This window comes from Xenopus laevis, chromosome 7L (genome assembly GCF_017654675.1).
Source record: "Xenopus laevis strain J_2021 chromosome 7L, Xenopus_laevis_v10.1, whole genome shotgun sequence".
In the NCBI taxonomy this organism is placed as follows: Eukaryota; Metazoa; Chordata; class Amphibia; order Anura; family Pipidae; genus Xenopus; species Xenopus laevis.
In genome coordinates, this window is record NC_054383.1 from 7,858,437 (window position 1) to 7,885,821 (window position 27,385).

At 42.7% G+C, this 27,385-nt stretch overlaps 1 protein-coding gene and 1 non-coding gene across 5 annotated transcripts; both read right to left on the reverse strand.

Annotated features, from left to right (window-relative positions):
• Positions 1-768: 768 nt before the first annotated feature.
• On the reverse strand, positions 769-27,385 carry chd4.L (chromodomain helicase DNA binding protein 4 L homeolog). Of its 4 annotated transcripts, none has more exons than XM_018224308.2 (39): positions 27,258-27,385; positions 25,590-25,771; positions 18,231-18,346; positions 17,930-18,124; positions 17,383-17,501; positions 17,034-17,293; positions 15,901-16,028; positions 15,314-15,449; positions 15,048-15,226; positions 14,386-14,622; positions 13,422-13,625; positions 13,012-13,220; positions 12,798-12,929; positions 12,605-12,701; positions 12,272-12,463; positions 11,969-12,169; positions 11,751-11,888; positions 11,520-11,641; positions 10,718-10,891; positions 10,444-10,585; positions 9,414-9,545; positions 8,331-8,448; positions 8,047-8,171; positions 7,733-7,970; positions 7,433-7,608; positions 7,013-7,193; positions 6,629-6,715; positions 6,400-6,488; positions 5,895-6,028; positions 5,661-5,805; positions 5,299-5,464; positions 4,897-4,979; positions 4,551-4,746; positions 4,321-4,452; positions 3,994-4,102; positions 3,714-3,846; positions 3,414-3,609; positions 2,665-2,828; positions 769-1,632 (listed from the first exon to the last, which is right to left on the reverse strand). In XM_018224308.2, exons 2-39 carry the CDS (start codon positions 25,666-25,668, stop codon positions 1,615-1,617), a joined length of 5,682 nt encoding a protein of 1,893 aa, XP_018079797.1. In that variant the 5' UTR covers positions 25,669-25,771; positions 27,258-27,385; the 3' UTR covers positions 769-1,614.
• On the reverse strand, positions 5,065-5,201 carry LOC121395872. The gene has a single exon (XR_005962750.1).

The following is a 27,385-nucleotide window of genomic DNA, read 5'->3' on the forward strand; positions in this document are numbered from 1 at the left end:
CTTAGAATTGTCCATTCTATAACATATTAAAAGTGTAAAGATGAACTGCCCCTTTAATTTTATAAACAAGTGGAACACTAGGCTGCTGGCAGAGGAATGCCTGTTACCTCTTGCACTACTTACTATAGACTTTGTACAGCTGAGAACAAATGTGTTTCTGGGGTATTTAAAGGCCGTTGGCCATCACCACTTAGGACAAATGATGTTATAAGTAAACGGCAGAGTACTGGCCTATGGGCCTTAATACCTCCCTATAATCAGCAGAGTCAGTTTTAATAGAGATATTAAATGCAGCATGATACAAACAGGCCTCTCACTCTAGTCCTTTGTTGTGTCTGTTTCGGCTTACAGAGAAGCAGTCCATTATGTAGGGGTTTAATCGGATTGCCTCAGAATAAACAGGACATATGTAAGAAAAAAAAAAAAAAAGTTTTCTTGAAGGCAAAAAAGCATGTAGCCCAAGTCTTATTCATTGCCCCCTTGAAACCAAAGAGCGGGGACTTCCACGCGGCTTGCCACAGACATTACTTACTGCACCATCGTTTATACAAAAAAAAAAAAAACAACCCTTTCCCATAAACAAGCAATTCTGGTCACATACACTACACCTTTATATATTCCATTTAAAGTTACTGAATATAAATGAACTGCAAATTTATTCACTTTTTCCCCGTGTGTGCCAGTTTCCCCTTTAAATTCCAATTTTCCCCCAGACAGACCTTGCACATTTATATTGCTCGGTACTAAATAGAAAGGCTGTGAAAGGGCCATGGTAAATCCACCATTTATTTACGCATACAAACTGGTTATCCCAAAAACACTGCAACAAACTGTTGCTTGGAAATAAAAAGAACAAGAATATTGGAGTTATAGGAAATTAAAGAAACCGCTCTAAAACTGAGAACTTACCTTTAATAAGCTAGTGTCTCTGGAAAAGGTAACAATGCCAGAGGTAACCCATAACAACCCTCCAGAATAATTACTCTGTGTGTTTAAACCACCCTGTAGCCAATTAAAGTGGTACAACATACAGTAAGTGCTGCCCAAACGGCTGTCACCCCATCATCAGAGAGCACAGCACAAGTCTCTTTCAGAATAGTATTTTTATGTTTTATTATACGACAAAGCGTTCTGTATTAAAAAGAATGGAGGTAGGGTGTCTATCCTTTTGGGTGACACCCCTTTGGCCCCCCAGGCAGTGCGGGGGAGGGACTGGAGCAAATAAAATTAAAGACAAAAAAACAAAAACAAAGTTATTTCCTTCTGAATTCAGGAAGCAACTTGCTCCTACGCACAGGGAGAGTTTCTGGCCTTTGGGGTGTTTGATGGGACCCTGAACCCGCCCCCCCAAGGGAGGGGTGTACCCCATTGCGAAGCAGCAGCACCATATTTATCTGTCTTTAGGCCTGTGCAGTCAGTGACACTTTGCAGTTCCAGGATTCTCCTGTGACATGTATCCTTTGCTTATCGTCCTGGGCTTGGTTTCAGCTCTGCTGAGTCTTTCCCAGGATATCATTTGTCATGTCCAGTGCCTACACCCAGGTCTCTGCTTCTAGTTGGGAATGTTTGAGGTGGGGTAGATGCTCCAACCTCCTGACCAGAGGAGGGGTTTTGTTATTGCTGAGTTATCTGCTGGACAGAAAGCCATATGTAAAAGCCTAAGTATAGAACAGTTAAAAGAGAACTAAACCCTAAAATGAACATCAATAATATTTTATATAGTGAACTTATTGCACGAGGCTAAAGTTTCAGCTTGTCAATAGCAGCAATGATCCAGGACTTCAAACTTGTCACAGGGGGTCACCATCTTGGAAAGTGTCTGTGACACTCACATGCTCAGTGGGCTCTGATTGGCTGTTGAGAAGCTAAGCTTAGGGCTCGTCACTAATTATCCAGCAGAAAATGAGCTTCCCTGGCTGTAATATAAGCTGATGCTACAGGTTTGCTGATTATTAAATTCTGATGCTAATTGCACTGGTTTCTGTGCTGCCATGTGGTAATTATGTGTATTAATTACTAATCGGCCTTATATTGTGACATTTCTATTCTATGTGTACTGTATATTGTGAGTGGGTCCCTAAGCTCAGTAAGTGACAGCAGCACAGAGCATGTGCAGTGAATCAGCAGAAAAGATGATGGGGAGCTACTGGGGCATCTTTGGAGACACAGATCTTTAAGCTGGCCATAGACGCAAAGAATCCTCGATTCGTACAATTTTCGGATTGTGTGTGGAGAGTTCCTACATTTTTCGTCCCACAGAGATCGGTCGATCGGGCAGATTAAAAGATTTCTTGGCTGCCGATAACATCTTTGTTATCGGCAATTGGACGAATTTCAGTGGGAGACTGTCACCAGATTTGTTGGACATAAACTTTTATACGATTGCGGTCAGGGGCAGAACATCGGCTGATCTGTTCTTTTACTACTTTAAACTGAAGGTTAGTGGCAGGTCGGGAGATAGGGAAGTCAGATTGTTCAAGGATTCGATCGATTGTATCTTTGCATCTATGGCCAGCTTTACTGCTAAAGGGCTGTGGTTGCCTTGGGCTGGTACAGAAACCCAAAACACCATGTACAACATTTCTAGCCACTTCTTTAGTCAAGCTTTAGTTCTCCTTGAAGCAGTGCATATATAAGAACAACAATGCAATATGGAGTCTTTACCTGCTGGGGTTGGGGCTCGCCTCCTCTGCTTGCCAGCCGGCTCAAGATGTTCCTCTCAGACATCTGCAATCGCACAGCCACAGGAGGGATTCGCGCAATGGTGGCAGGGAGACGGGTGACATCTGCCTTCATGTCACTTAGAAGTTCCTCCAACTGCTTCAGGACTGGAGAGAAAAGAATGAAACAAATATGTTGGAACCACGTCTGCAGTATTCCCTCTACCCTCTTGGGCCAATTCTGAGCATATGATTAATAGCAAGAAGCCTCCTTAGACTTGTTTAAAGGAATTGTTCAGTGTAAAAATAAAAACTGGGTAAACAGACTGTGCAAAATAAAAAATGTTTCTAATATAGTCAAAAATGTAATGTATAAAGGCTGGAGTGACTGAATGTCTAACATAATAGCCAGCACATTACTTCCTGCTTGCAGCTCTCTTGGTTTCCACTGATTGGTTACCAGGCAGTAACCAATCAGTGAATTGAGGGGGGGGGCACATGTGTCATAACTGTTGCTTTTGAATCTGAGCTTAATGCTGAGGATCAATTGCAAACTCACTGAACAGTTATGTCCCATGTGGCCCCCCTTTAATTCACGGACTTACTCAGATTTTTACACTGAACTGTTCCTTTAATTGCTGGCTGGTAGTGTCAGCCGATAGTGATTCAACCAAGGGCTATACAAAGCCAATAAAAAGAGAGAAGGGTAAACAAGGGATGATAGATTTAGAAGATCGGTTTTAGACTATGTACCTTTGTGTAGCACTGCATTTGCTGGTTTGTTTCCTGCCATCGACTCCTTAGAGAGGTGCTGGTGACTCTCTGCCAAACACTCAACTTCAGCAAATCGTGTGTTTAGAGCCATAGATGGATGGGAGGGGTCCTCAGACATATTCAAGTAAGCTGCTCGCCGAAGCTGCTCCTCTATAACAAGAGCCTGTTCCAAGAGCTGTGGATGAGGAAGGGTGGGAATATTAGATCCACAGAAGGGCACAAGAGAGGAAATACCCCAGCAGAGGTTATGAAGCATAAACAGTCACAATTTTCACAAACCTTGAATCTACGAGCCAGAAATTTGTTCTTGATCTCCAAGAAGTTGCCCCTGTTCACCTCTCCCTTGAAGGGTTCGTTGAGGATAGCATAGCGCACGTCATTCTGGATGTCCTGCCAGCGGGCATAGCCGTGACTGTCTCAAAGCTCAGGAAAAGTACGTGCAAACAGCCTGGCTAAACATTCAAATGCTCAAACCTAATCTAAACAGACACTCAAGCTCAACCAATCAATGGGCACAAATACAAATTGTGTGCATAACTTTATCAAATCAAAAGGATACGTTATGATTCCAGATAATAGCCAATAGTCATGTCTTCGGTGCCAGATCTCGTACGTCTTCTTTGTTACTGTGGCTGCTCTCTCTTCATTCTGCCACAAGGAGTGCAGTTCTGGGGGAAAATAGGGGGAGAACACTAATTAGACTTTAGATCCATATTATTGGCAATAGGATTTCTCCTGCATACAGTGCAAAATATATAGCTTTGCCCCTGCAATACAATATTTTGTCCCTTGTAATCTGAATACAATATGTCAATCCGATCCTTCCCAATTGTCTATATTTCGATAACATACTGAAATATGAGCTCCGGTGCCTTCCACACATTACCTGTAAAGCCACCATCTGCAATGTTGAACATGAACCTCTGTTTTGCAGCAGCAGCAGATGCTTTCTTTGTTTTCTCCTCCGCTGTCTCTTTAGGGGTCTCACCATTCTGGAGAGTAACTTCCTGAACGTCATCTGTTGAAAAATAAAGGCCATACATGTAAACATAGGTTACACACAGACTGTAGAATTACTTGCAGGTTATACAGGGCTACCAAGACTTTTTTACTCACCTTTCTTGTCATCCAAAGTAATCACCTCATCTACTTTCTCAGGCTCTGGTTTCTGGTCAGTTTCCATGGGCTCAGGAGCTGGTGGCGGGGGTGGAGGGGGTGGCGGGGGCGAGGTTCTCTCTTGTTGTACTGGTTCTTCTTTTTTCTCTTCCGTCTGAGCTGCTGGAGACTGAGTGTCTGGAGTAGGTTGCGTTGTCTGGAAAAAAAGAATATAAGTTTGGAATTTATTAGGCAAGAAAGAGGGAATCGGGAGGTGGTACATAAAAGTGCAGATCCCAGAAGACTTGAGGTAATACCCAGGTGAAACCAGACAGAGGGGTTCTGCAAGGAACACTGGCAATCTCACCTCATTATTCTCCTCAGTTGGCTTCACTTCATTGTCTGTAGTTTCCTCTTTTACAGGGACCTCCTCACTTTTTGTACTGTCCTCTGCAAAACAAAAAGGATATACATTAGCCAAACAGGCACTCATGATGAGAAAAGTATGGCAGCCTTATTGGAACTCGCCTTTTGTAATGTCCTGTCAAGCCTTTAAGGGAGTGCACTTTAACTGTGTGCGGCCCTCCTAAACAGACAGAGTCAATGTGCGTCCAGCCGCAGACCCCCAGTAATTCTGCACAGAGGGTAGGCAGAGCCAAGCGGCATGGACAATAAAGATATTTCAACATAAGGGCTATGCTAAAATGGAAATTAGTCTATCGGAGTACTGAACATGGAGTAGTTGGTTCAAGAAGACATTGCTAATTACCATTGCTAGCTGGTGGAGCTGGGGTGTTGGGTTGCGTGTCTCCTGGAGTTGATGAAGTGGGTGTTTTGGGAGAGGGAGAGTCAATCTTAGAAGCCATCTTGTTTTCCTCTGCTTCTGCAAGCTCTGGCATGCTCCAGCGCCCATTCACATGCTCAAATTCCTGTACCTGTGGGAGACAAATCATGTCAGCACTGAAAAAAAACCCAGCAGTGCTTTAGAATATTTTGAAGTCAAATGTACCAGCTAAGATCTGGAGTTAAGAAAAACAACAAGGTCAGTCTCAGACCACCGCCTCGATAAGCTAGATTTTCCGAAATATATAGAAATATTTTTTTTTGAATATTAAAAATGCAAAACGTTACCTTTTTGCGAATCAGAGACATGACGCCAATTCTTGTTAGCACATGCTGCCGAGAAAGACCTTCTCTCGGGACTCCATCAGCAAAAGTCTCCGCTCCATCTGCCCCAGGTTCACAGAGGTGCCGCATGAAGAGGGATACATAAGCCCTAAACAAAATGGAGAAGATTAGTATGGACTAGGGCACTGGGGAAGTGTGCCTAAAGGGCAAGTAAGAATATGCAAATCGTCCCCTTACTTGAATTCCTTCTCAGATTTTCCACGCAGATCTCTGACAAGCCACTGAGTGGTAAAGGCATCTTGAGGGGGCATCCCATAGCGCATGATGGCATTCAGGAAAGCCTTTCTTTGCCGGGCATTGAATCCAAGCACCTAAAAAAAGAAGACATTAGGGCATTTTATATGACACCCATAGATACAGTAAGTGGTTCTCAAACTGTGGCCTGGCTGCCCTTGGCCATGGGCTAAAGCAGTGAGTAGGCCCAGCCTGAAGGGAGCTTAAAGTAAAGAGGGCCCAGCTTAAAGCCCATATTGATCAAGATTTAGGGTAAAAACGATACATACATATTCTTGGAAATATGACTAAACAGTTCCACACAATGTTTTTTTATATATTGGTTAACTTGTTATAAGCAAGGAGGGTCCGGTTTCATTTTGGTCCATAAAATACCTTTGCCCTTAATGTTTTTTGCCCATGACCATACAATCCGTAGATCTTATACCATTTAGTGTGCAGTGTATACCTCTATATTGCCACCAACACGAGCCAGTAGAGGAGGAAGTGGCTTGTCTTTGTCATTCCGCAAACCTTTCCTGTTTGGCCGACGAGCAGCTGTTAAAGAAGGACACATGCCCAAAGGCGTTGAGATTAAAAGATGTTAAAAAAAATAAAAAAAATGGGTTGGAGGGGGACAAAAAAAAAAAATACAGAACCAGATTAAAACAAGGCATACGTTTGCCAAAAGGCCTTACCTTCTGATCTCTCATCAAAATCTTCATCTCCTTCTTCAGAAGCCACAGAGTAATCCGACTGATTATCAGACTGATCATCTTGCCAATCTGGGTTAAGAAGCAAATATTGATGAAATTGCAAATACATAAAGACACAGTGAATGGCATGGATAAAAGCAGTTACTCTAACCCAGTGATTCCCAAACAGTGAGGTTAGCCCTTCAAGGGAGAGAGTGGTTACTTTGGGGACTAGTATGAATGATGGAAAGACTGGAAAGACTCTTGGCACACCACAAATCTTACCCTAAATAGATTTCAGGCAATTATTTCCTGTTCTAGCTTTGCCTTGGCTCAAATAGTGAACCTTGTACTATACCTTAACTTAAAAAAAAAAAAATCTCTAACCTCTGTCCTCTTGGCTGCCATCATTGTAGTTAACTTGCTTGCGTATTCGCTTTCCTTTGCCTAGATTTCGGGCCAGGTCTTCCTGCTGCTGCTCATAGTGATGCCTGAGAAGTTTCTCCCAGTAATCAGGATCTACACTTTCTTCTTGTTTAATAATCTCACGGACCACTTCCTCTTCATCCTGTAACGAAACCAAATTAATACCAACCCTTCAATGCTTGGCATTCTGTCAAAGTAATAGTGTGAATCTTTTAAGGGTATTGTTAGGTTACCATTATAACTTTACCAGCAACCATTCTGGTGGGCTAAGTATAAAACATTGTCAGTGCTACTGTGCTAGTTCTTATCAGACAACAACATTTCGTTATTATGCACAAAAGCTCTCCACTGATCTCTCCAAATGACCACTCCCAAACTCACCCCCATCTCCTCTTCACGGACCACATACTGTGCCACCTTGAAGGAGCTAAGATATTCATTCATTCCCAATTGCAATTCTGGTTCTTCAGTCTCATCCTGGTTCCGGTCTAATAGACGAGCAATGGCCTTGTCATCGTAATGGATGACACTGATATCCTCTCCTTCTTTGTTTTCACCTATGAAAGAATATCATTGATCAGAACCAGTAACTGTGAAAATTATTTGGCATGGACTGGCGAGTTTAAAGGGTCCCAGCAGTACAACTCCTAACATCCAGTGAACCCATTGCAGTTAACTCACCACCTTCTGTAGCTTCGTCTTTAAAAAGCTCCTCTGTTCCAAACTTGAGGATATCATCAAGCTCCTGTTTGGACATGGAGCCAGTTTTTGATCCAAGGCCAGGCCGTACCACCAGATGAGTAAGCATCATCTTCTTTTTCGCAACCTGAGTGATTCTCTCCTCTACAGATGCACGGGTCACAAAGCGATAGATCATCACCTTTCTGTTCTGACCAATACGATGAGCCCTGCTGAAAGCCTGTTCAAAAATAAATAAATATCACAACTGCACAAAATACAGTTGAAAACCGATGCCGGGCAAAACCAGTTCTTACCTGAATATCATTGTGAGGATTCCAGTCGGAGTCGTATATGACTACAGTATCTGCAGTTGCCAGATTAATTCCTAAACCTCCAGCACGAGTAGACAGGAGGAAACAGAACTGCTGGGCTCCAGGAGCTGAAAAGAAAATACATTTAAAGGATAATCCTGTATGGACTGCAGAGATATAGGCTAATCATATTGAACAAAGAGCATCACCAAAAGTGTAGCAGAGGAGATAGAAGTAGAGATACATTAAAAAAAAAAAAAAAAAAAAGTTTTCCCCATTGAGCTCACCATTGAAACGATCAATTGCTTCCTGACGCATGTTCCCTGTGATTCCTCCGTCTATTCGCTCATATTTATATCCTTCATGCTCCATGAAGTCTTCTAGCAGGTCCAACATTTTGGTCATCTAAAGACAAAGCGTGAAAGGGACTTTCAATATGAAAGCACAATACAGAGTAAGGTGGGATAGGTGTACCCCAAATCAAAAGAAAAACACGAATGGCAAGAGAGCAATAGGGCACAGAACTATTTCCAGTATTGTCCCTCACACCAATTAACAGTTCAGGAGACACAGACAAAAACACTCCAAACGGGCCCCAATTAACTTCCACAGCAATCACTTTTGAAGGGTTCTTCACCATCCAAACACTTTTTTCAATTCAGTTGTCTTCAGATTGTTCCCCAGAAATTAAAGACTTTTTTCCAATTACTTTCCATTATTTTTTTACTGTTTTTTCCAAAATCTAAAGTTGAATGTTCGTGTCTCTGGTGTTTGCCAGCAGCTCAGTAATTCAGGCGCAAACTAAACGGTTACAATTTTGCAACATTTAGTTCATTTAATTAGTTGGTTCAATTATTTTATTCAATTCTCAGTATTAGCAACTATTGTATCAAGTCTAACAGCTGCCTGTAATGAAACCCAGGGATTCTGCTCAGCAGGGACAATAACAAATTATCAACTTAGGACAGTTTACAGGGTCAGCGACCCCCTCCCAAAGCTGCTTCAGAAGGTGAAAATTACAATTTAAATGGTCACGCATAGAAAATAGAAAGTCATTGGAAAAAGTCTTTATTTCTGGTGATCTTTCTGAAAACAACTAGTTGCTTGAAGCTGAACAACCCCTTTAAAATATGGCCGCAACTGCATGTTGGCCAATAATCACTTGTACATGTGGCAGTCGGATTGCCAAGTGGCGGAAGGTTTGTTACCCCCCAATGCATAACTGCCACAGGCCACTGACCTTAGGCTAATGCCATACCAGGCTAATTTCTGTAGGCAGACCGTAAGTTGGCATAATTTCTGGGTTCAAGTAATCTTCATTACTAGTACATGTCATTTTTTGCAGACCCAAAGTTTGCTCAGCTTCATACCTGTGAGAAGATCAGAACTCTGTGTCCATCGTCTTTCAACTTGCGAAGCATCTTTTGCAGCAGAAACAATTTCCCAGCCCCTTTTATTAGGGCACTGCCATCATACATGCCGTTTGGCATCTTTGGGGCTTCCTATAATCAGAAACAATCAATGACCAGGTGTGCGGGTGTCTGATCCCTTGCTCCCAACTCCGTTGACATTCCATCCAGTCCCCCCAGCTATTAAAGAGTTCATTAAAAAAATTGTAACGAAAGGAGAGGCCTCAGGGATTACAGAATTGTTCTTAAAGGGATACGGTCATGAGAATTTTTTTTCCCGAAAAGTATCGGTTAATAGTGCTGCTCCAGCAGAGTTCTGCACTGAAATCTGTTTCTCAAAAGAGCAAACAGATTTTTTTTTATATTGAAATTTTGAAATCCGACATGGGGCTGGACATATTGTCAGTTTCCCAGTTGCCCCCAGTCATGTAACTTGTGCTCTAATAAACCTTAGTCTGCTATACTGTAAGTCTGGGTGATTTCACCCCCCCCCGCCCCAGCAGCCTAACAACAGAACAATGGGAAGGTAACCAGATAGCAGCTCCCTAACACACGATAACAGCTGCCTGGTAGATCTAAGAACAGCACTCAATAGTAAAATCCAGGTCCCACGAGACACATTCAGTTACATTGAGTAGGAGAAACAACAGCCTGCCAGAAAGCAGTTCCATCCTAAAGTGCTGGCTCTTTCTGAAAGCACATGACCAGGCAAAAATGACCTGAGATGCACCTACACACCAATATTACAACTAAAAATATACACTTGGTGATTCAGGAATGAAATTTTATATTGTAGAGTGAATATTTGCAGTGTAAACAGTGTGATTTAGAAATAAAAACGACACCATAAAAAGCATGACAGAATCCCTTAAATAATAAGAAAAGAAGGTTCTTTGTATGTACAGATTTCTGCTGATCTGCCACCTGCACATGTGCATTGCACTGTATTAGCACAAATATTAAGAACGTCTTTCCAGTCAAATATCTTTACCATGGCAGCCACGGGGAAGAGGTATGGATGGTTGCAGCATTTCTTAAGATCCATCACAACATTCAGCAATGACACCTGATTGCCACCTCCTCGTGTATTTAGCGCCTCAAAGTTTCTTGTGAGGATAAACTTGTAATATTTCCTGAGGAGGAAAAGGAAATGAGTATGGGGGAATCCTACATTACTGGAGTACACAGGGTAATAGTACCAGGGAGCATTTTAAAGGGTAACATCCACCCAGTTATCCAGCAGCAGTGGGGAACTTTGAACTTACTTCTGCATAGGGCTGAGCTCAACACGGACAATTAACTCAGTCTTCGATGGCATATTCTTGAACACGTCGGCTTTCAATCTGCGCAACATGTGAGGACCCAACATGTCATGCAGTTTCTTGATCTGATCTTCCTTTGCAATGTCAGCAAACTCCTCAAGGAAACCCTCCAAGTTACTACAAAAAAAAGCAATAGCATTTTATAGAACAATTAGGACAGTGGTATATTACACGCTAGAAAGTGGCTTTTTTATTTTTTTTCAAAAGAGCAAACAGATTTTGTAATTTTGAAATCCTACACGGGGCTAGACATACTGTCAGTTTCTTAGGTGCCCCCAGTCATGTGACTTGTACTCTAATAAACTTCAGTCACTCTTTACTGCACATTGGAGAGATATATCACCCCTCACTCTGCACCTCCCAGCAGCCCATCAGCAAAACAATGGGAAGGTAACCAGATAACAGCTCCCGGTAGATATAAGAACAGCACTCAATAGTAAAAATCCATGTCCCACCGACTCCTTCAGTCACGTTAAGAAGGAGATACAAAAGCTTATCTGAAAGCAGTTTCATCATGAATTGATGGCTCTTTCTGAAACCAAGATCAGGTACAATGACCTGAGATGCACAGAGAGCACAACTAACAAGTCATACATAAAAAGGCGTATTGTAGGTAGAGTGATGCAGAAGCCTTTACAGTCACTGGAATCTACAGGTATAATTAGTATCTGGTTAGTATTGATAAATATCTATGATTAAATGCTGAAACAATCAGATTGGAAATGCAAATTGTGAAGTTACATACTTGAAACGCTCTGGAGTGAGGAAGTTGAGAAGATGGAAGAGCTCCTCAAGGTTGTTCTGCAGAGGTGTTCCAGTAAGGAGAAGTTTATGTTGGAGAGGATATCCATTTAGCACCCTGAAAAACTGTGTGTGGGGGTTGTGATTAAAGAGAGGTGCAAGCAAGCACAAACCAATCTATGAGAAAGCTATATTACATGACATGATGAGCGACCAGTTGTCGCTCACTTCATACCTTGGACTGATTGTTCTTCAGTCGATGAGCTTCATCCACCACCAGACAAGCCCAGTCAATTGAACCCAGCACAGCCGTATCAATAGTGATCAGCTCATAGGATGTAAGCAAAACATGAAACTTCACAGATGCCTCTTTCTGTGGAAACAAAATAAAAGTATAAAGAAATGTTTTTCACATACTTATCAGATAAGTTTGTTCTTTAATTGCAGACTCACCTTCATGCGGGATGCCTTTTTACCCCCACGAATGGCATTGCCTTCAAAGGAGAATTCGTTTTCTCTGATGACTGCACGGCTATCTTTGTCACCCACGTATGTAACCACGTACATATCGGGTGCCCACATTTCGAACTCTCGCTCCCAGTTAATAATGGTGGAAAGTGGAGCGCTTACCAGGAAAGGCCCTTTAGAGTGACCCTAGAGATAACAGCAAATCCAAAATATTAAGAATGAGGCAAAAACGACCAGCAGGTAGGTGGGAAAAAAAAAAAAAAAACGAGGTTGGGATTTTAGGATTACCTCTTTATACAAGGAGTACAGAAAGACAGCAGTCTGAACGGTTTTGCCCAAACCCATTTCATCTGCCAAAATGGTGTCAGTGCCTTGAGCCCATGAAAAGCGCAGCCAGTTCAAACCCTCCAGCTGGTATGGGTGAAGAGTTCCACCAGTAGCATCTAGATAGTCAGGCTGACGGTCATACTTAACTGTAGGCTGAAGAGAAGAAGAGTGAATATGTTCATTCAATTCAAGACAGAACCGAATTTTGATCTACTAAATTGACCTTTAGCTTATAAAAGTAAAAGCAAACATTGTTGGAGGAAGCACTTTATGATCAGCCGGAACGTTACTTACATCAACAGCAGGTGTGTCAGGAGGGCGATCTAGCTTTCGAAGCTTAACTTTCTTCACTTTCTTTCCAGGTCGTCCCTCATCTCCACACATCAGTTCTCTGCAGATACGGTAAACACAAAGAAAAAAACTATAAACAAAAATGGACACCGGATATTTGCCTTGCTACTGGTCATGGGACATTTATATCACTAACCTGTGGTTCCAGTAGCCCTGCTTGTAGATGTCATAGTCCTGAATATCGGATTCTTCAGCTTCCCATGATGCCTGATCATATGCCAGATCCCTCCATTTGATTAGGTAATGCACATAACCCTTCTTGTCAACACTGAGGAAGAAACGGTTCATGAATTTTCGGCAAATACCAGGCAGGTTGTCATTCATAAAGAAACTTTTTTCATTTAAATTACCTGTGGTTCAAGACGCGGTGAATCATCATCCACTCTGGCTTAATTCCATACCGGTAGAATTTCTCTTCCATTTCAAGATATTTAGGATCTTTGTTTTTCCTCTTGCGGCTCTTCTCTTCTTCGTCTACCCCATAGTCTCCTGCAGGAGGCTCATCCATGTCATTTTTCCTTTGATAGTTACGGAACATAACTTGACAATGCAGCTCCAGCTGTAGACAGAATATTTCACAGTTAAAGGCTTAAAAATTAAGACATTATCAGTGCCTGTTTTAAATAGTCACACAGTGCAGCCCTATTCATAGGCATTGAGAAGTCATTGGTAGGACTGCCCTTCCCTTTTCAAGATAAAATGCCCCATGTCATAGCAGCATGGCAAGCCCTGTGATCGTGAGATAGGCATTGGTCCTTACCTGTAGTTCAGTCACCCAAGAACAATGCAGGTAAGACATTGCATGCCACTTCACAAAGAATTCCCTTTCTGGACGGCCTTCCAGCGGTTTGAGGGGTGCTGCATCAGGATCGGAATCAGCAGGACGAGATACAGGAGTCGGTGGAGGAGGCTGTCCCCATTTCCAGGTCAAGATCTTCTGTATTTTACCCTTTAGCGGAGGACACTGCAAAACAAAAACAAAGTTTTAGAAACACTGTTGTATTGAATAAAGGGATACTGTCTTGGGAAGTGGATACTTATCCCATAGCGGCTGCAGGAAAAGCCGGTCTAGAGAGATATTTTTTTACAAAATGCACCAGTTAATAGTGCTGCCCCAGCAGACTTTTGCACAGAAATCTGTTTCTCAAAATAGCAAACAGATTTTTTTAAATTTAATTTTGAAATCAGACATTGGGCTAGACATAGTCAGTTTCCCAGCTGCCCCCAGTCATGTGACTTGTGCTCTGATAAACTGCAGTCACTCTTTACTGCAAGTTGGAGTGATATCAACCCCTCCATTTCCTCCCCAGCAGCCTAACAACAGAACAATGGGAAGATAACCAGATAACAGCTCCCTAACACAAGATAACAGCTGCCTGGTAGATCTAAGAACAGCACTCAATAGTAAAATCCAGGTCACACTGAGACACAGTTACATTGAGTAGGAGAAGCAACAGCCTGCCAGAAAGCAGTTCCATCCTAAAGTGCTGGCTCTTTCTGAAAGCACATGACCAGGCAAAATGACCTGAGATGGCGCCAAAACACCAATATAAACAACTAAAAAACAAAAACACACACTGGTTCAGGAATGAAATTTTATATTGTAGAGTGAATTATTTGCAGTGTTACCAGTGTAAAGGGATTCTGTCATGATTTTTATGAGATAGTCTTTATTTCTAAATTAAAGATTGCATAAACTAGGAAAAACAAAAAAAGATACTTACAGTGCATCGAGGGCACAGCCACTCTCCATTGGGTATTTCTGGTAAAGGAGGATTGAGACAATGGATGTGATAAGAGGAAGGACAGACATCACAGCAGAGTAGTTCCCCTCCATCCTTGCATACACGACAGAACTCCATGTGATGGTCTTCTTCTTCTGGGTCGCCCACAGCGTCATCCAGATCATCATCTAATTCAGAGTTATCCTCCTTTGCTTCCCACTGAACACCCTCCTTTTCCTATGACGAAGAGCCAGATTGAGTTTTAAGCACACATCCATATCTACAGCGTTCCCCAATGAAATAGACAGGTCTGTATGGGTATGTGTAAATATTTGCACTGGGGTGAGAACTTGATTAAATTTTGTCTCTTCAACCCAAATTAACTATGTAATTATACACAAACAACCCGACTGCTGCTTTGCCATTCCCACAAATGATTTTAGATATCCCTGCCATACTATGAATCAATGGAGGGACAGCAATACAGCTTGAGAAAAGTATGAAACATCCAAGCGACAAGGACAGCAGAAAGGGCAACATGGAAACAAAAAGGATAATAAGGTGGGCAACTGGGTGCCATGCAACAGAAAGTTAATCTTTCCAGCCTCACAAGTTTTCTATTTTCAATAGCTCAATTATTTAATATAGAATATGGCACTCACACAATGTGGGCAGCTCCACTTGCCCTCTGGGGCTTTGTCCATGTCAGGGTCAAGGCAAACCATGTGATAAGCGCGGGGGCAGGTGTCGCATAAAATAATCTCTCCACCTTGTTGGCAAACTTCACAATAGTCCTGGTGATCGGTCTCATAGCCATCGGCTCCTGCTGCAGCACCCTCTTCTTCTAAGGGAAAACAGTGTTAAAACTCAATCTTTCCAGCAAGAGAAGCTAAAGCTCAACTGCTGAACATCCATTCCTAATGGTCACCTTTCTTCTTCTTCTTGGTGGCCTTAAGCTTCTTCCGGCTGCGACTGCTTTTACTGGTGGAGCCATCAGATACGGAAAGGCTATTCATGCTGCCCTCATCATAGTCTGAATCTGCATCTATATCCTCTTCTTCACTCTGAGGACAAGACATTAGGGGGCAGATTTAATATTTGTCGATTTGAAAATTCATATTTAATTTTTGGGTCAAAACTCTCGAATTGTGAATTATCCAAACTTGATTCGAGATTCAAATTCAGACATTTATCACGCTCTGGCCCTTTAAGAACTCAAATTTGACTATTCGCCACCTAAAACCTGATGAAGTTTTAGGATCGGTAACATTTGAACAAGTTTTAAAAATGTGATTTTATTAATAAATCTTCCCAAGCAGAATTTCGAATTTTAGAGACCCTTGATAAATGTGCCTCTAGGTTTCAGATGGAGTGGTGAATTACCGATTGCCTCCCTCTCATTGCAGGATGGACCATGCTATGGCCCCTCATGAACAAAAAACGAAATATAAACCCAGCTTCTTTCTAATACATGCGCCTACCACATAAACCCATAACCATTTTGGAGGTACTCACGGAGGAACGTTTGCGCTTTGAACCAAAGCCTCCCAGCTTGATTTTAAGAGGTGCCACTTTTTTGGCCTTAGGAGTTTTCTTGGTCTCAGGAGGACGGACAACCTTTGGTTTCTTCCTGGCGTTGGGCCCTAAGGGAGAGACGTTAACAATAGACTTCAGGAACTGCTACAAAACAGTTAAAACAAGTCATAAAACATAATAAACTAAAGTGCCACCACAAAACAAGAATTTTGTATCATTAAAGAGATTGTCATGATTTTTATGGTGTAGTTTTTATTTCTAAATGACACCGTTTACACTGCAAATAATTCACTCTACAACATAAAAATTTCAATACTGAACCAGCAAGTGTATTTTTTGTTATTTGTAATATTGGTGTGTAGGTGCATCTCAAGTCATTTTGCCTGGTCATGTGCTTTCAGAAAGAGCCAGCACTTTAGGATGGAACTGCTTTCTGGCAGGCTGTTTTTCCTACTCAATTTTACTGAATGTGTCTCAGTGGGACCTGAATGTGTCTCAGTGGGACCTGAATGTGTCTCAGTGGGACCTGAATGTGTCTCAGTGGGACCTGAATGTGTCTCAGTGGGACCTGAATGTGTCTCAGTGGGACCTGAATGTGTCTCAGTGGGACCTGAATGTGTCTCAGTGGGACCTGAATGTGTCTCAGTGGGACCTGAATGTGTCTCAGTGGGACCTGAATGTGTCTCAGTGGGACCTGGATTTTACTATTGAGTGCTGTTCTTAGATCTACCAGGCAGCCGTTTTCTTGTGTTAGGGAGCTGCTATCTGGTTACCTGGGGGGGGGGGGGAAAGGAAGAGGTGATATCACTCCAACTTACAGTACAGCAGTAAAGAGTCACATGATTGGGGGCAGCTGAGAAACTGACAATTTGTCTAGCCTTATGTCAGAATTAAAATTAAATATATATATAAAAAAAAAAAATCTATTTGCTCTTTTGAGAAACTGATTTTAGTGCAGCATTCTGAAAAAAATTTCTCATGACAGTATCCCTCTAACTACATGCCCCATGAGTAGAATGGGAACACTGCTTTACAAATAATGGTATACATGCGAACAATATTCTTTTCAAGACCCACAGGAGAAGGGGCAATTATCCTATTTTGCCACTAACCTTTTCCTTCCTTGGTCTTGGCTTTGCGCAGTGGAACTTCAACCACTGGAGGAGGAGGTGGTGGAGGAGGAGGTACAATGACCTCTGTGCTGGCAACCATACTCTCCACCACTGCAACTGCCGCCGCTGCAGCAGCTGCAACAGATGCCCCGGAGCTGCCCTTTAAAGGATTGTTGGTGCTAAACTCTCTCCACTTAGCTCCTAGCACCATCATCATCTTGGAGACCGCAATCTTTGGGTTCTTGGCTGCAATGAGTGGCCTGAAAAGGAGGAAGAGCGTGTAAGTCAGAGAAAAAAATGGAGATGGGTTGGGCAAAAATAGAGGAAACAGTAGAAAGGCGGGACAAACCTAACAAACTGACTAAAGGCTTTGTAGTTGGTAAGAGTACGGTAATCATCTTCAGTGAACACATGATCAATATCCTCCATGCCCCAGTCATCTAGAAGCTGTCCAGAAGACTTTGGCTCCTGAAAAATACAAAGAGGAATTATTAAGCAGGCAGCAGCACTAGTCTCCCAGTCATTCCTGGTTCTGCGACTCCACTCTGTATTTTGGTGGGATATCTGTTATCCAGAAAGCTCTGAATTAAGCAAGTCCATCTCCCATAGACTCCATTTCAATCAAATAACAACAATTTTCTAAAAATGGGATTTCCTTTTTCTCCATTTATCCACCTTTGCAACATGTAGCCTGAATTAGCTACAAACTCCATTAACTTAGTGATGAGCGAAAATATTTCGCCAGGTGTCACTGCGAAAAAAAAAAAAAAAAAAACTCCAAATGAAAGTCGCCCATTGACTTCACTGCATTTGGAGAATTTTCCGCAAAGCTAAACGGTCAGATTCGCCCATCACTACAACAGGTTATGCACATTGGATGCTTGTTGTGAACAAACCTTGGAATCATCATCGTCGTCGTCATCATCATCATCTTCGTCCCGTTTGACCTTTGACTTTTTCTCCCTCTTTGGAGTCATCTTCTTTTTCTTCTTCTTGCCAGGGGTGTAATCACTGCCTTCACTATCAGAGCGAATAGGTCCCCCATCATTATCTCCGTAATCATTACCTTCCCCTGAGCTATCATCCACATCCTAAAAAATGGGTGCAAGGAGAGAGAGAACATGAGTACAATGCAACGAATATTTCTGACCCAGCACCATCGCCGCTCAAGTTAAACAATCCCGACGTGCTACTCACTTCTTTTTTCTGTCTTTTGACTTTGGTGGATTTAGATTCTTTTGCTTTTTTGGGTTTCTTTTTCTTCTTTATCTTGGGAGTCTCCACCTCAGAAAGGTCTTCATTAAGGTCGTCATCTTTATATATAAAAAAATGTAGTATTAGCAGCAGAGCAAGTGACAGTAGTTTTGGGCTCACTAATCCATTATCTGTAACTACTGACCAGCACGGGGTATAAAAAAAATTAAATAAATCTGAGATAGCGGTACAGATTGGTGGATTAACTACACTCTTGATTGTTTTGTAAGATATCGTGTTTTACAACCAAGTCGAGTATTGACCCATAAAGGAATTTGTTTCAGTTCAATTGGGTTCAGAATAAAGACATTTTTCAATAACATTTTTTATAGGTTTTTGTATTAAATCTAAGTTTAAGGGTAAGGACACACGAGGAGATTCAGGGAGATTTTGTCGCCTGGCTACTAATCGCCTCGTCTTTTGAGCAACTATCTCCCTGAACTGCCTCAGCGTTTTTCCCCATAGGCTACAATGAAAAGTTGCCTGCGTTAATGAACACACGGCGATGCGTTTTCAATAGTTGCCCAAAGTTGCCTCAGTGAGGTAATTTCAGGCAACTATTTAAAACGCATCGCCGTGTGTGCATTAACGCAGGCAACTTTTCATTGTAGCCTATGGGGAAAAACGCTGAGGCAGTTCAGGGAGATAGTTGCTCAAAAGACGAGGCGATTAGTAGCCAGGCGACAAAATCTCCCTGAATCTCCTCGTGTGGCCTTCCCCTTAAGTTGAATGTTGGTGTCTCTGGTGTTTGCACCTGAATTACTGAGCTGTTAGACTCAGACTCTAGACTGTTACAATTTTACAACATTGAGTTGATCCATTTCTCAGCAGCATCTCTGGAGTATTAGCAACTATTGTATCAATTCTAACAGAATGAAACCCAGAGATTCTGCTGGGACAAAGATAAGAAATGTATCAACTAAAGGCTCGCATACACAGGCTGATAAAAGCTGCAGACAGACCGAGTCTGCAGCTTATTGACCCATGTGGGGCCATCCAACACTGATCGATCTCGATCCGGCAGGTAAAAAAATTCCGTCGGATCGCAGCCGCATCTATGCGGACCAGTTACGATCCGACCAGCCCGAAATAGCCCACTTCAATGTGGGCATCACCAAACGAGTGGATCTCTACGTCTATGGCCACCTTAAATGTATCAATTTAGAACAGTTAACAGGGTCGGTGACCCCCTCGCAGAGCTGCTTTAGAAGGTGAAAAAATGACACTCTACACTTCAATATTAGAAAAACAGCGACACATACATCACCAGAAATAACTTTTTCCAGTTACTTTCTAATCTAAAAACAACTAGTGGTTTGAAGGTGAACAACCCCTTTAACAAACTATGCGAGAGAGAGGGAGACTTTTCAGGTAACAAGAATACAATGGCAGGATCCAGACATAAATGGTGCTAGGACTTTGTAGCTAGAACTTTCCTCCTGGCTCTGAAACATCTGGTATGTGTTTATTTTACTACCTTTCCTCGTCCAGCAAACTCATGGTCATTTTTGCCAGGTCATTAAATATTTTTGGGCCCCGAATAGATTAAAATGACTGGGCAAAGTGACTATGGGTTTGCTGGATGAGGCAAGGACAATGCCTGTAACTGGCACATACTGACAAACTCTTTTCATCCTACCTATCGCACTTACATTTCTAACTGAAGCACCTGTCCATGAACAGGTCTAAAGTACAGTGCCCAGATAGGTGACATACTAGTTACGTGTAGCACTTCCCTTTGTTCCTACGTAGTATGGTCCTGTTTTAATACAAATTTCTCTGTAAGCTCTTCCATTTGTTCCTATGTATTAAGGTCCTGTTGTTTTAATACAAATATTAATTATTTGCTTACAGTATGGAAGCTACCACTCTGCTCTCTGCCAGATCATAAACATTACGCTTAACCAGTGTTCTGCCAACTAGGAATGCACCAAACCCACTTTGTGGGATTCGGCCGAATCCCTGAATCCGTCATGAAAGATTCGGCCGAATACCGAACCCAAACCCTAATTTGCATATCGGGAAAAGAAATCGTAAAAAAAAAAAAATGTTTTTTTTTTACTTCCTTATTTTGACACAAAAAGTTACGTGATTTCCCTCCTGCCCCTAATTTATATATGCAAATTAGGATTTGGAATTTGCCACCCAAACGGGAATCCAGGCAGAACCCCAAACGGGAATCCAGGCCGGACCCCAAACGGGAATCCAGGCCGAACCCCAAACGGGAATCCAGGCCGAACCCCAAACGGGAATCCAGGCCGAACCCCAAACGGGAATCCAGGCCGAACCCCAAACGGGAATCCAGGCCGAACCCCAAACGGGAATCCAGGCCGAACCCCAAACGGGAATCCAGGCCGAACCCCAAACGGGAATCCAGGCCGAACCCCAAATGGAATCCTGGCAGAATCGCAAACCGAATCCCGAACCAAATCCTGGATTCAGTATATCTCTACTGCCAGCACTGCTTATTTCACTGAGCGAGACGCCAAAACCCTGGTGTTATTTTATGGCACAGAGACAGCAAACCAGATAACGCCAATTCAGCACCTGCACCAGGGTGTTCTGATTTGCACGTGAAGGTCAGTAAAGGTAATTTGCTTTCCTAGCTATTTTAGAACTGCAGCAGGCTGATAATTATGTCTTGTCACCTTGGTATGACTTTAGTGGGGAGCCTGACCTAATGTCCAATATGGTCTATATTATTATTATTATTATATTATAATGTCTAATAAGACTGAGCATTTTGACAAGACTCTTCTGTGAGGTGGAGAAAATAAACAAGTGTCCAATTGTCACAGCTGTAAACATTGTGTTTGTGGCCCCCGTATATTATTTCATGTATAAACAATGCAGGTGAAGAGAGTTCTCGTTCAGCTTCTGCTACAATCCTTCTGGAGTCAGTGGGGTAGAGAATATAGACAGACGGACACAGCTTCCAGTGGCTAATTCATTTATAAATGCATTAAAGGAGTGGTTCACCTTTAACTTAACTTCTAGCATGTTATAGAATGGCTAATTCTAAGCAACTTTTCAATTGGTCTTCATTATTTAACTTTTATAGTTTGACTCTTTCCAGCTTTCAAATGGGGGGTCACGGACCCTTCTAAAAAAACAAATGCTCTGTAAGGCTACACATATATTGTCATCGCTACTTTTTATTACTCATCTATTCAGTCCCTCTCCTATTCATATTCCACTCTCTTTGGACCAATTTGGACCTAGCAGCCAGACTGCCGAGATTACAAACTGGAGGGCTGATGAATAAAAAACAAACAAAAACAATAATAAACCTGAAATCCAATTACAAAATTGTCTCAGAATGTCACTTACTACATCATAGGTGAACAACCCCTTTAAAAATGTGTAATACATGTATACAGGAAAGCTGTTTGGAATATTTTCGTCTATGCCCTTCAAGGGTTACTGTATTTTGGGGTATACTATTAATATTTAGGGCTGGGAATTGTTGTATTTCATAAGGAGCTACACGCGCTCCAGATTTTTTATAGATTTGTAACAATCACGGGGTTCAGTTTCCCCAATATGTACCCTATTGAATAGGGTTGACACCTGGCTGGTATTTTACCAGCCTGGCCGGTAAAAATGATGGTTGGTCCCAATGTTAAAATCCACACACTATGGTGACGGCAATATTCCCTTGCCTTTAGGCCTGTGCTGGGCCGAGTTCCTGCAATTACAACAAAAGCCTGGGAAGGGACAGGCCACATGGAGGGGGAGGGGAGAAATGAAGAGGAGAAGCAGCTCAGGGGAGAGTGACACAAAGGAGGCGAGTTCAGTATATAATCAGTCACTACAGATTTAGGCAGAGAAGCGCCGGGGCCTACAAAGCAGATTTCCAGACAGAAACTGATCCGAGTGCAGGAGAAAGAGGGGGGTGGGGCGGGCCATAACCGGCTCTTCATTGCCCAGGCAGAGAAAGGGAGGGGTTGTCACACACAGTCCCGCCCACAATGCAAAAGAAACCAGCAGCAAGGTAAAGGGGTGGGGCTGCACTAGATGTGACAAAGACAACCCCCATAACCTCCCACTATGCACACGCAGGCTCAGAGAAGGGAGGTGTGTGTGTGGGGGCAGCTTTTGTTTCTTTAGGACAGGACAGTTAATGGCCGCTTTACTTTTCCACTGTGATAAGATGGCCGTGCCCCCAGCACTGTGCATCATGACTACTGCAGGAAGTAGCCTCCCTTTCAGCACGCGTGCCGGCAACTACACCGCTTACACGCAAGCCACTTTGCTTCTGGGGCCACTGTTTACATTTCACATGCTTTCTACAAGCCGCAATCCAGCATTTCCAACTCACCCCACATCCAATAAATATACAACATTCCTACATCTGTATATACACAACTACCTACATACATGACGACAAACCTACCTACATACATGACGACAAACCTACCTACATACATGACGACAAACCTACCTACATACATGACGACAAACCTACCTACATACATGACGACAAACCTACCTACATACATACATACATACCGACAAACCTACATACATACATACATAACGACAAACCTACATACATACATACATACATACCGACAAACCTACATACATACATAACGACAAACCTACATACATACATACATAACGACAAACCTACATACATACATACATAACGACAAACCTACATACATACATACATACCGACAAACCTACATACATACATAACGACAAACCTACATACATACATACATACATACATAACGACAAACCGACAAACCTACATACATACATACATACATACATACCGACAAACCTACATACATACATACCGACAAACCTACATACATACATACAAACCTACATACATACCTACATACAAACCTACATACATACATACATACATACAAACCTACATACATACATACATACATACCGACAAACCTACATACATACCGACAAACCTACATACATACATACATACATACCGACAAACCTACATACATACATACATACATACATACATAACGACAAACCTACATACCGACAAACCTACATACATACATACATACATACAGAACAACAGACCTAAATACAGACATACATACCGACAGACCTTCAAACATACATACATACCGACAAACCTACATACATACATACATACATACCGACAAACCTACATACATACCGACAAACCTACATACATACATACATACATACCGACAAACCTACATACATACATACATACATACATACATACATACATAACGACAAACCTACATACCGACAAACCTACATACATACATACATACATACAGAACAACAGACCTAAATACAGACATACATACCGACAGACCTTCAAACATACATACATACCGACAAACCTACATACATACATACATACATACCGACAAACCTACATACATACCGACAAACCTACATACATACATACATACATACCGACAAACCTACATACATACATACATACATACATACATAACGACAAACCTACATACCGACAAACCTACATACATACATACATACATACAGAACAACAGACCTAAATACAGACATACATACCGACAGACCTTCAAACATACATACATACCGACAAACCTACATACATACAAGACAGAGACAGACAGAATATACCAGTGACCAGCAGTGTTACAAATAGAGTTGCCACCTTTTCCAGGAAAAAAAAATACCGACCTTCCTATATATTTATATTTTTTCCCCCCAATTAATAACATTGGGATCAGCCATCATTTTTACCGGCCAGGCCATTAAAATACCGGCCAGGTGGCAACCCTAGTTACAAAGCACAAGGTGGTCCCCAATTAAAGACACAGAAACATGAATATTAATAATGGATAACCCCATGCAACTAAGAGCCACAACACTGGCTGGATCCCTCGTACAATAGTGATCACCAGGGGCCTTTGACCTGCTGTGTGTGCTTCAGTGCAGCCAGTAACAGGGCTACCATGTTATACATAGCGTGTGCTGAATGTAGGCCCTTTACATATAAAGGACTGCCAGCATAAATCATAAGTGGGGGAGGGGGAGCTATGACGGACATGATATTCAGATATGCCAGCAGCATCCCCCCCCCTCCAACACACAATTCATGGGCACATTGTATGTATAGAGTCTGCAGTTGTTATAGCCCTATGTGATATATTATTCTTCCAGACTCGGATATATTAAACATTTTTACTCACTGAAAAGGGATTCATTTGCATGAATATAGAAGGTCCAAACCATAACCAGCACTTTCAAAGCAATTTAATTCTCTGTAAAGCCCCCCCTTAATGAATAAAAGCCCCCCTCCCCCCTGAACAAGAGGCTACACAGAGCTATATGCACAAAGCCAGGCCTTAAAGGGCCAGGAGTGTAAGATCTCAGCTTAGGCTCAAAAAATCATTTTAACAGACTAGCCCAATACGTTCCTCCCTTTGTGACACCCAAACGTATATAAAATTGCGTCATACTGGAACCCAGAGAGCCAGTACAATGTCCACACCCCAAAGCAAAACAATGCCCAGGCTGATCCCTCACCCGCCTAAATACATCTTTACAAAAAGCACACTACACAGTATTTAGCCATAAATAAAAATGACTGACAGCCAATCAGCTGTGTGTATCATAAAGGCCACAGAGCATAGGACAAAGGGGTTCCTTATACCCACAAGACCTGAGCACAGTGTCTTTAAATGGGTTGTTCACCTTTAAATTAAGTTTTAGTCTGATGCAGAGAGTTATATTCTGAGGCAATTTGCAACTGGTTTTCATTTTTTATTATTTGTGTTTTTTGAGCTTTTTATTCAGCAGCTCTCCAGTTTGTGGGTTCAGCAATCTGGTTGCTACGGTCCAAATTCCCCTAGCAACCATGCATTAATTTGAATAAGAGACTGGAATATGAACAGGAGAGGCCTGAATAGAAGAGTAATAAAAAGTTGCAAAAACAATACATTTGCAGCCTTACAGAGCATTTGCTTTTCAGATGGGGTCAGTGACCCCCATTTGAAAGCTGGAAAGAGTCAGAAGGACATATAATGCAAAAAGTATAAAGAATAAATAATGAAGACAAATTGAAAAGTTGCTAAAAATTAAGTGAAAAGTGAACCACCCCTTTAAGACCAGTCCCAAAGATGACATTGTTATTTACACTACGCAGGTAAATTCAGCACTAAGCCCAGAGTCACATGACAACATAAGAGGCAGCACCAAACACTATACACAAATTGATACAGGAAATCACTATAAACACTGACAACTTTTATTTTATCAGGCACAATATACACAGGATTCCAGTCCTTTTACCTTGATGGATGCTGCTGTTGAGCATCACTTCAATTTCACCATCGCTTCCAGGCGAAGAAGGTCCCAGGCCGGAGGCCATGCCCAGGAAGGAGCAAAATGGCACCAGGTGGAGAGAAGAAGTAGCAAAGAAAAGCAGGCGACGTTTGATGTGGGGGGCTCACTGTTTGGCACAGGACAGGGTGCTGCAAGAAAAGACAAATATGTGAGTACAAGCTCATTTAATACATGAAACCCATAGGCCATGATAACCCCACATAAGCCTGGGGCCTGACTTTGCAGCAGGTACTGGGCCCATCCTAATGCACAGAAGCCATGCTGGCAAAGAAAATAAGCAAAGGGCTCACATAATAGAGTAGCACAAGAATGGGAAAGGGCAACGTGCCACAATAAACCAGCACAAGCTCAATTGTAGTTGAACTACAACACTCCTCAGTTGCCAAGGTATGAGTGGGTTATGAGAATGTACACCACTGTGCTCAATAGCACCTGACAAAGGGTATCTGTAGAGCCACAATAGAACTGCCGGTACACAGGACACACAATATAGATCTAGCTCGGCAAGCGTCAGTCTAGAACAAGTACCTGTAGTGCATTTATATTGTACAGGGGCCTCTGTAGTCAGAACACATGGTGCAGAGACAAGAGGCTGCCTGTGAGTAGATATGGCCCAGCAGTGCAGTCCAGTGACAATATAGATACAGACAGAATGGAGTGTGGCACAGGTAAGTGTCCTGGCCCAGCACAAGAGTCTATAGAACCTGTACCACTGAGGTTACACTCCACTCTGAAATATTCTCAGGTTTCTTGGGTGTCTACACATTAAACAGCATTAGGCCAGTAATGAAGGGCGAGAGATTATGGTTCAGTATTAGGCATTGGGGGAGGGGGTGCCAATACAGGATATTATCAGATCGGTACTGAGAGTCTGTATCGGGCTGGAACTGAAGTTGGGGAACCCATGAGCCATTATTAGACTGGTTTTTGTTGGGGAAGGGGGCAGGAGTAAATATAAGGGCAGTACTGAGAGAAGGGGATATATGGGCCAGTATCAGGCCGGTACTGCTGGGGGAGGGGAGATGACACATGGGCTAGTGATAGGGTGGCACTGAGGGTGGGGGGGGATAAATGGAGGATTTACACAAAGGTCAGTAGTGGAGCAGTTATAATGGAGGGAATGAGGCCGGACTGAGTGGGACACATGGGGGAGTATCAGGCCGGTACTGGGGGAGGGGTCCATATGGGTCAGTATCAGGCCGGTAATGAAGGGATTCACACAAAGGTCAGTAGTGGAGGGAATCAGGCCGTACTCAGTGGGACACATGGGGTCAGTATCAGGCCGGCTGAATCGAGAACCAGAACAAAAGAAACGCCGGGACCGTGCGGTCTTCCGGTTGCGCTCAGTTCCAGTTCCATGAGGCAGCTGCTGGGGGTACCGGAAGTTGTGAGTGAGTAGCCGGCGGACTGCAGGACGGGCACCCCATGTCATCCACCAACCCCATTCGGTCGCTGCGCGGAACTTACACCCCGGAATTGAGAGCCAGACCGCGCGCCCAGCGTGACAGAACCCCCAGCCGGACGGACTCACAATCTCACGAAGTTCCTCAATGGCCCCACAGCAGCCACGTGCCTGCCAAGCCGCCTCTCACCCACCTAAAGCCCCTCACTTACCCGCTCTACATGCGCTGCCTCCAGCCGGTGCCTCTCCCGCTCCTTTCTCCCCAACACACCGGCAGTGATGGTAAAAATCCCGCCCCTTCCCATGCCCCCGCCCCGTTTCCATAGCAACCAGCGCGTTG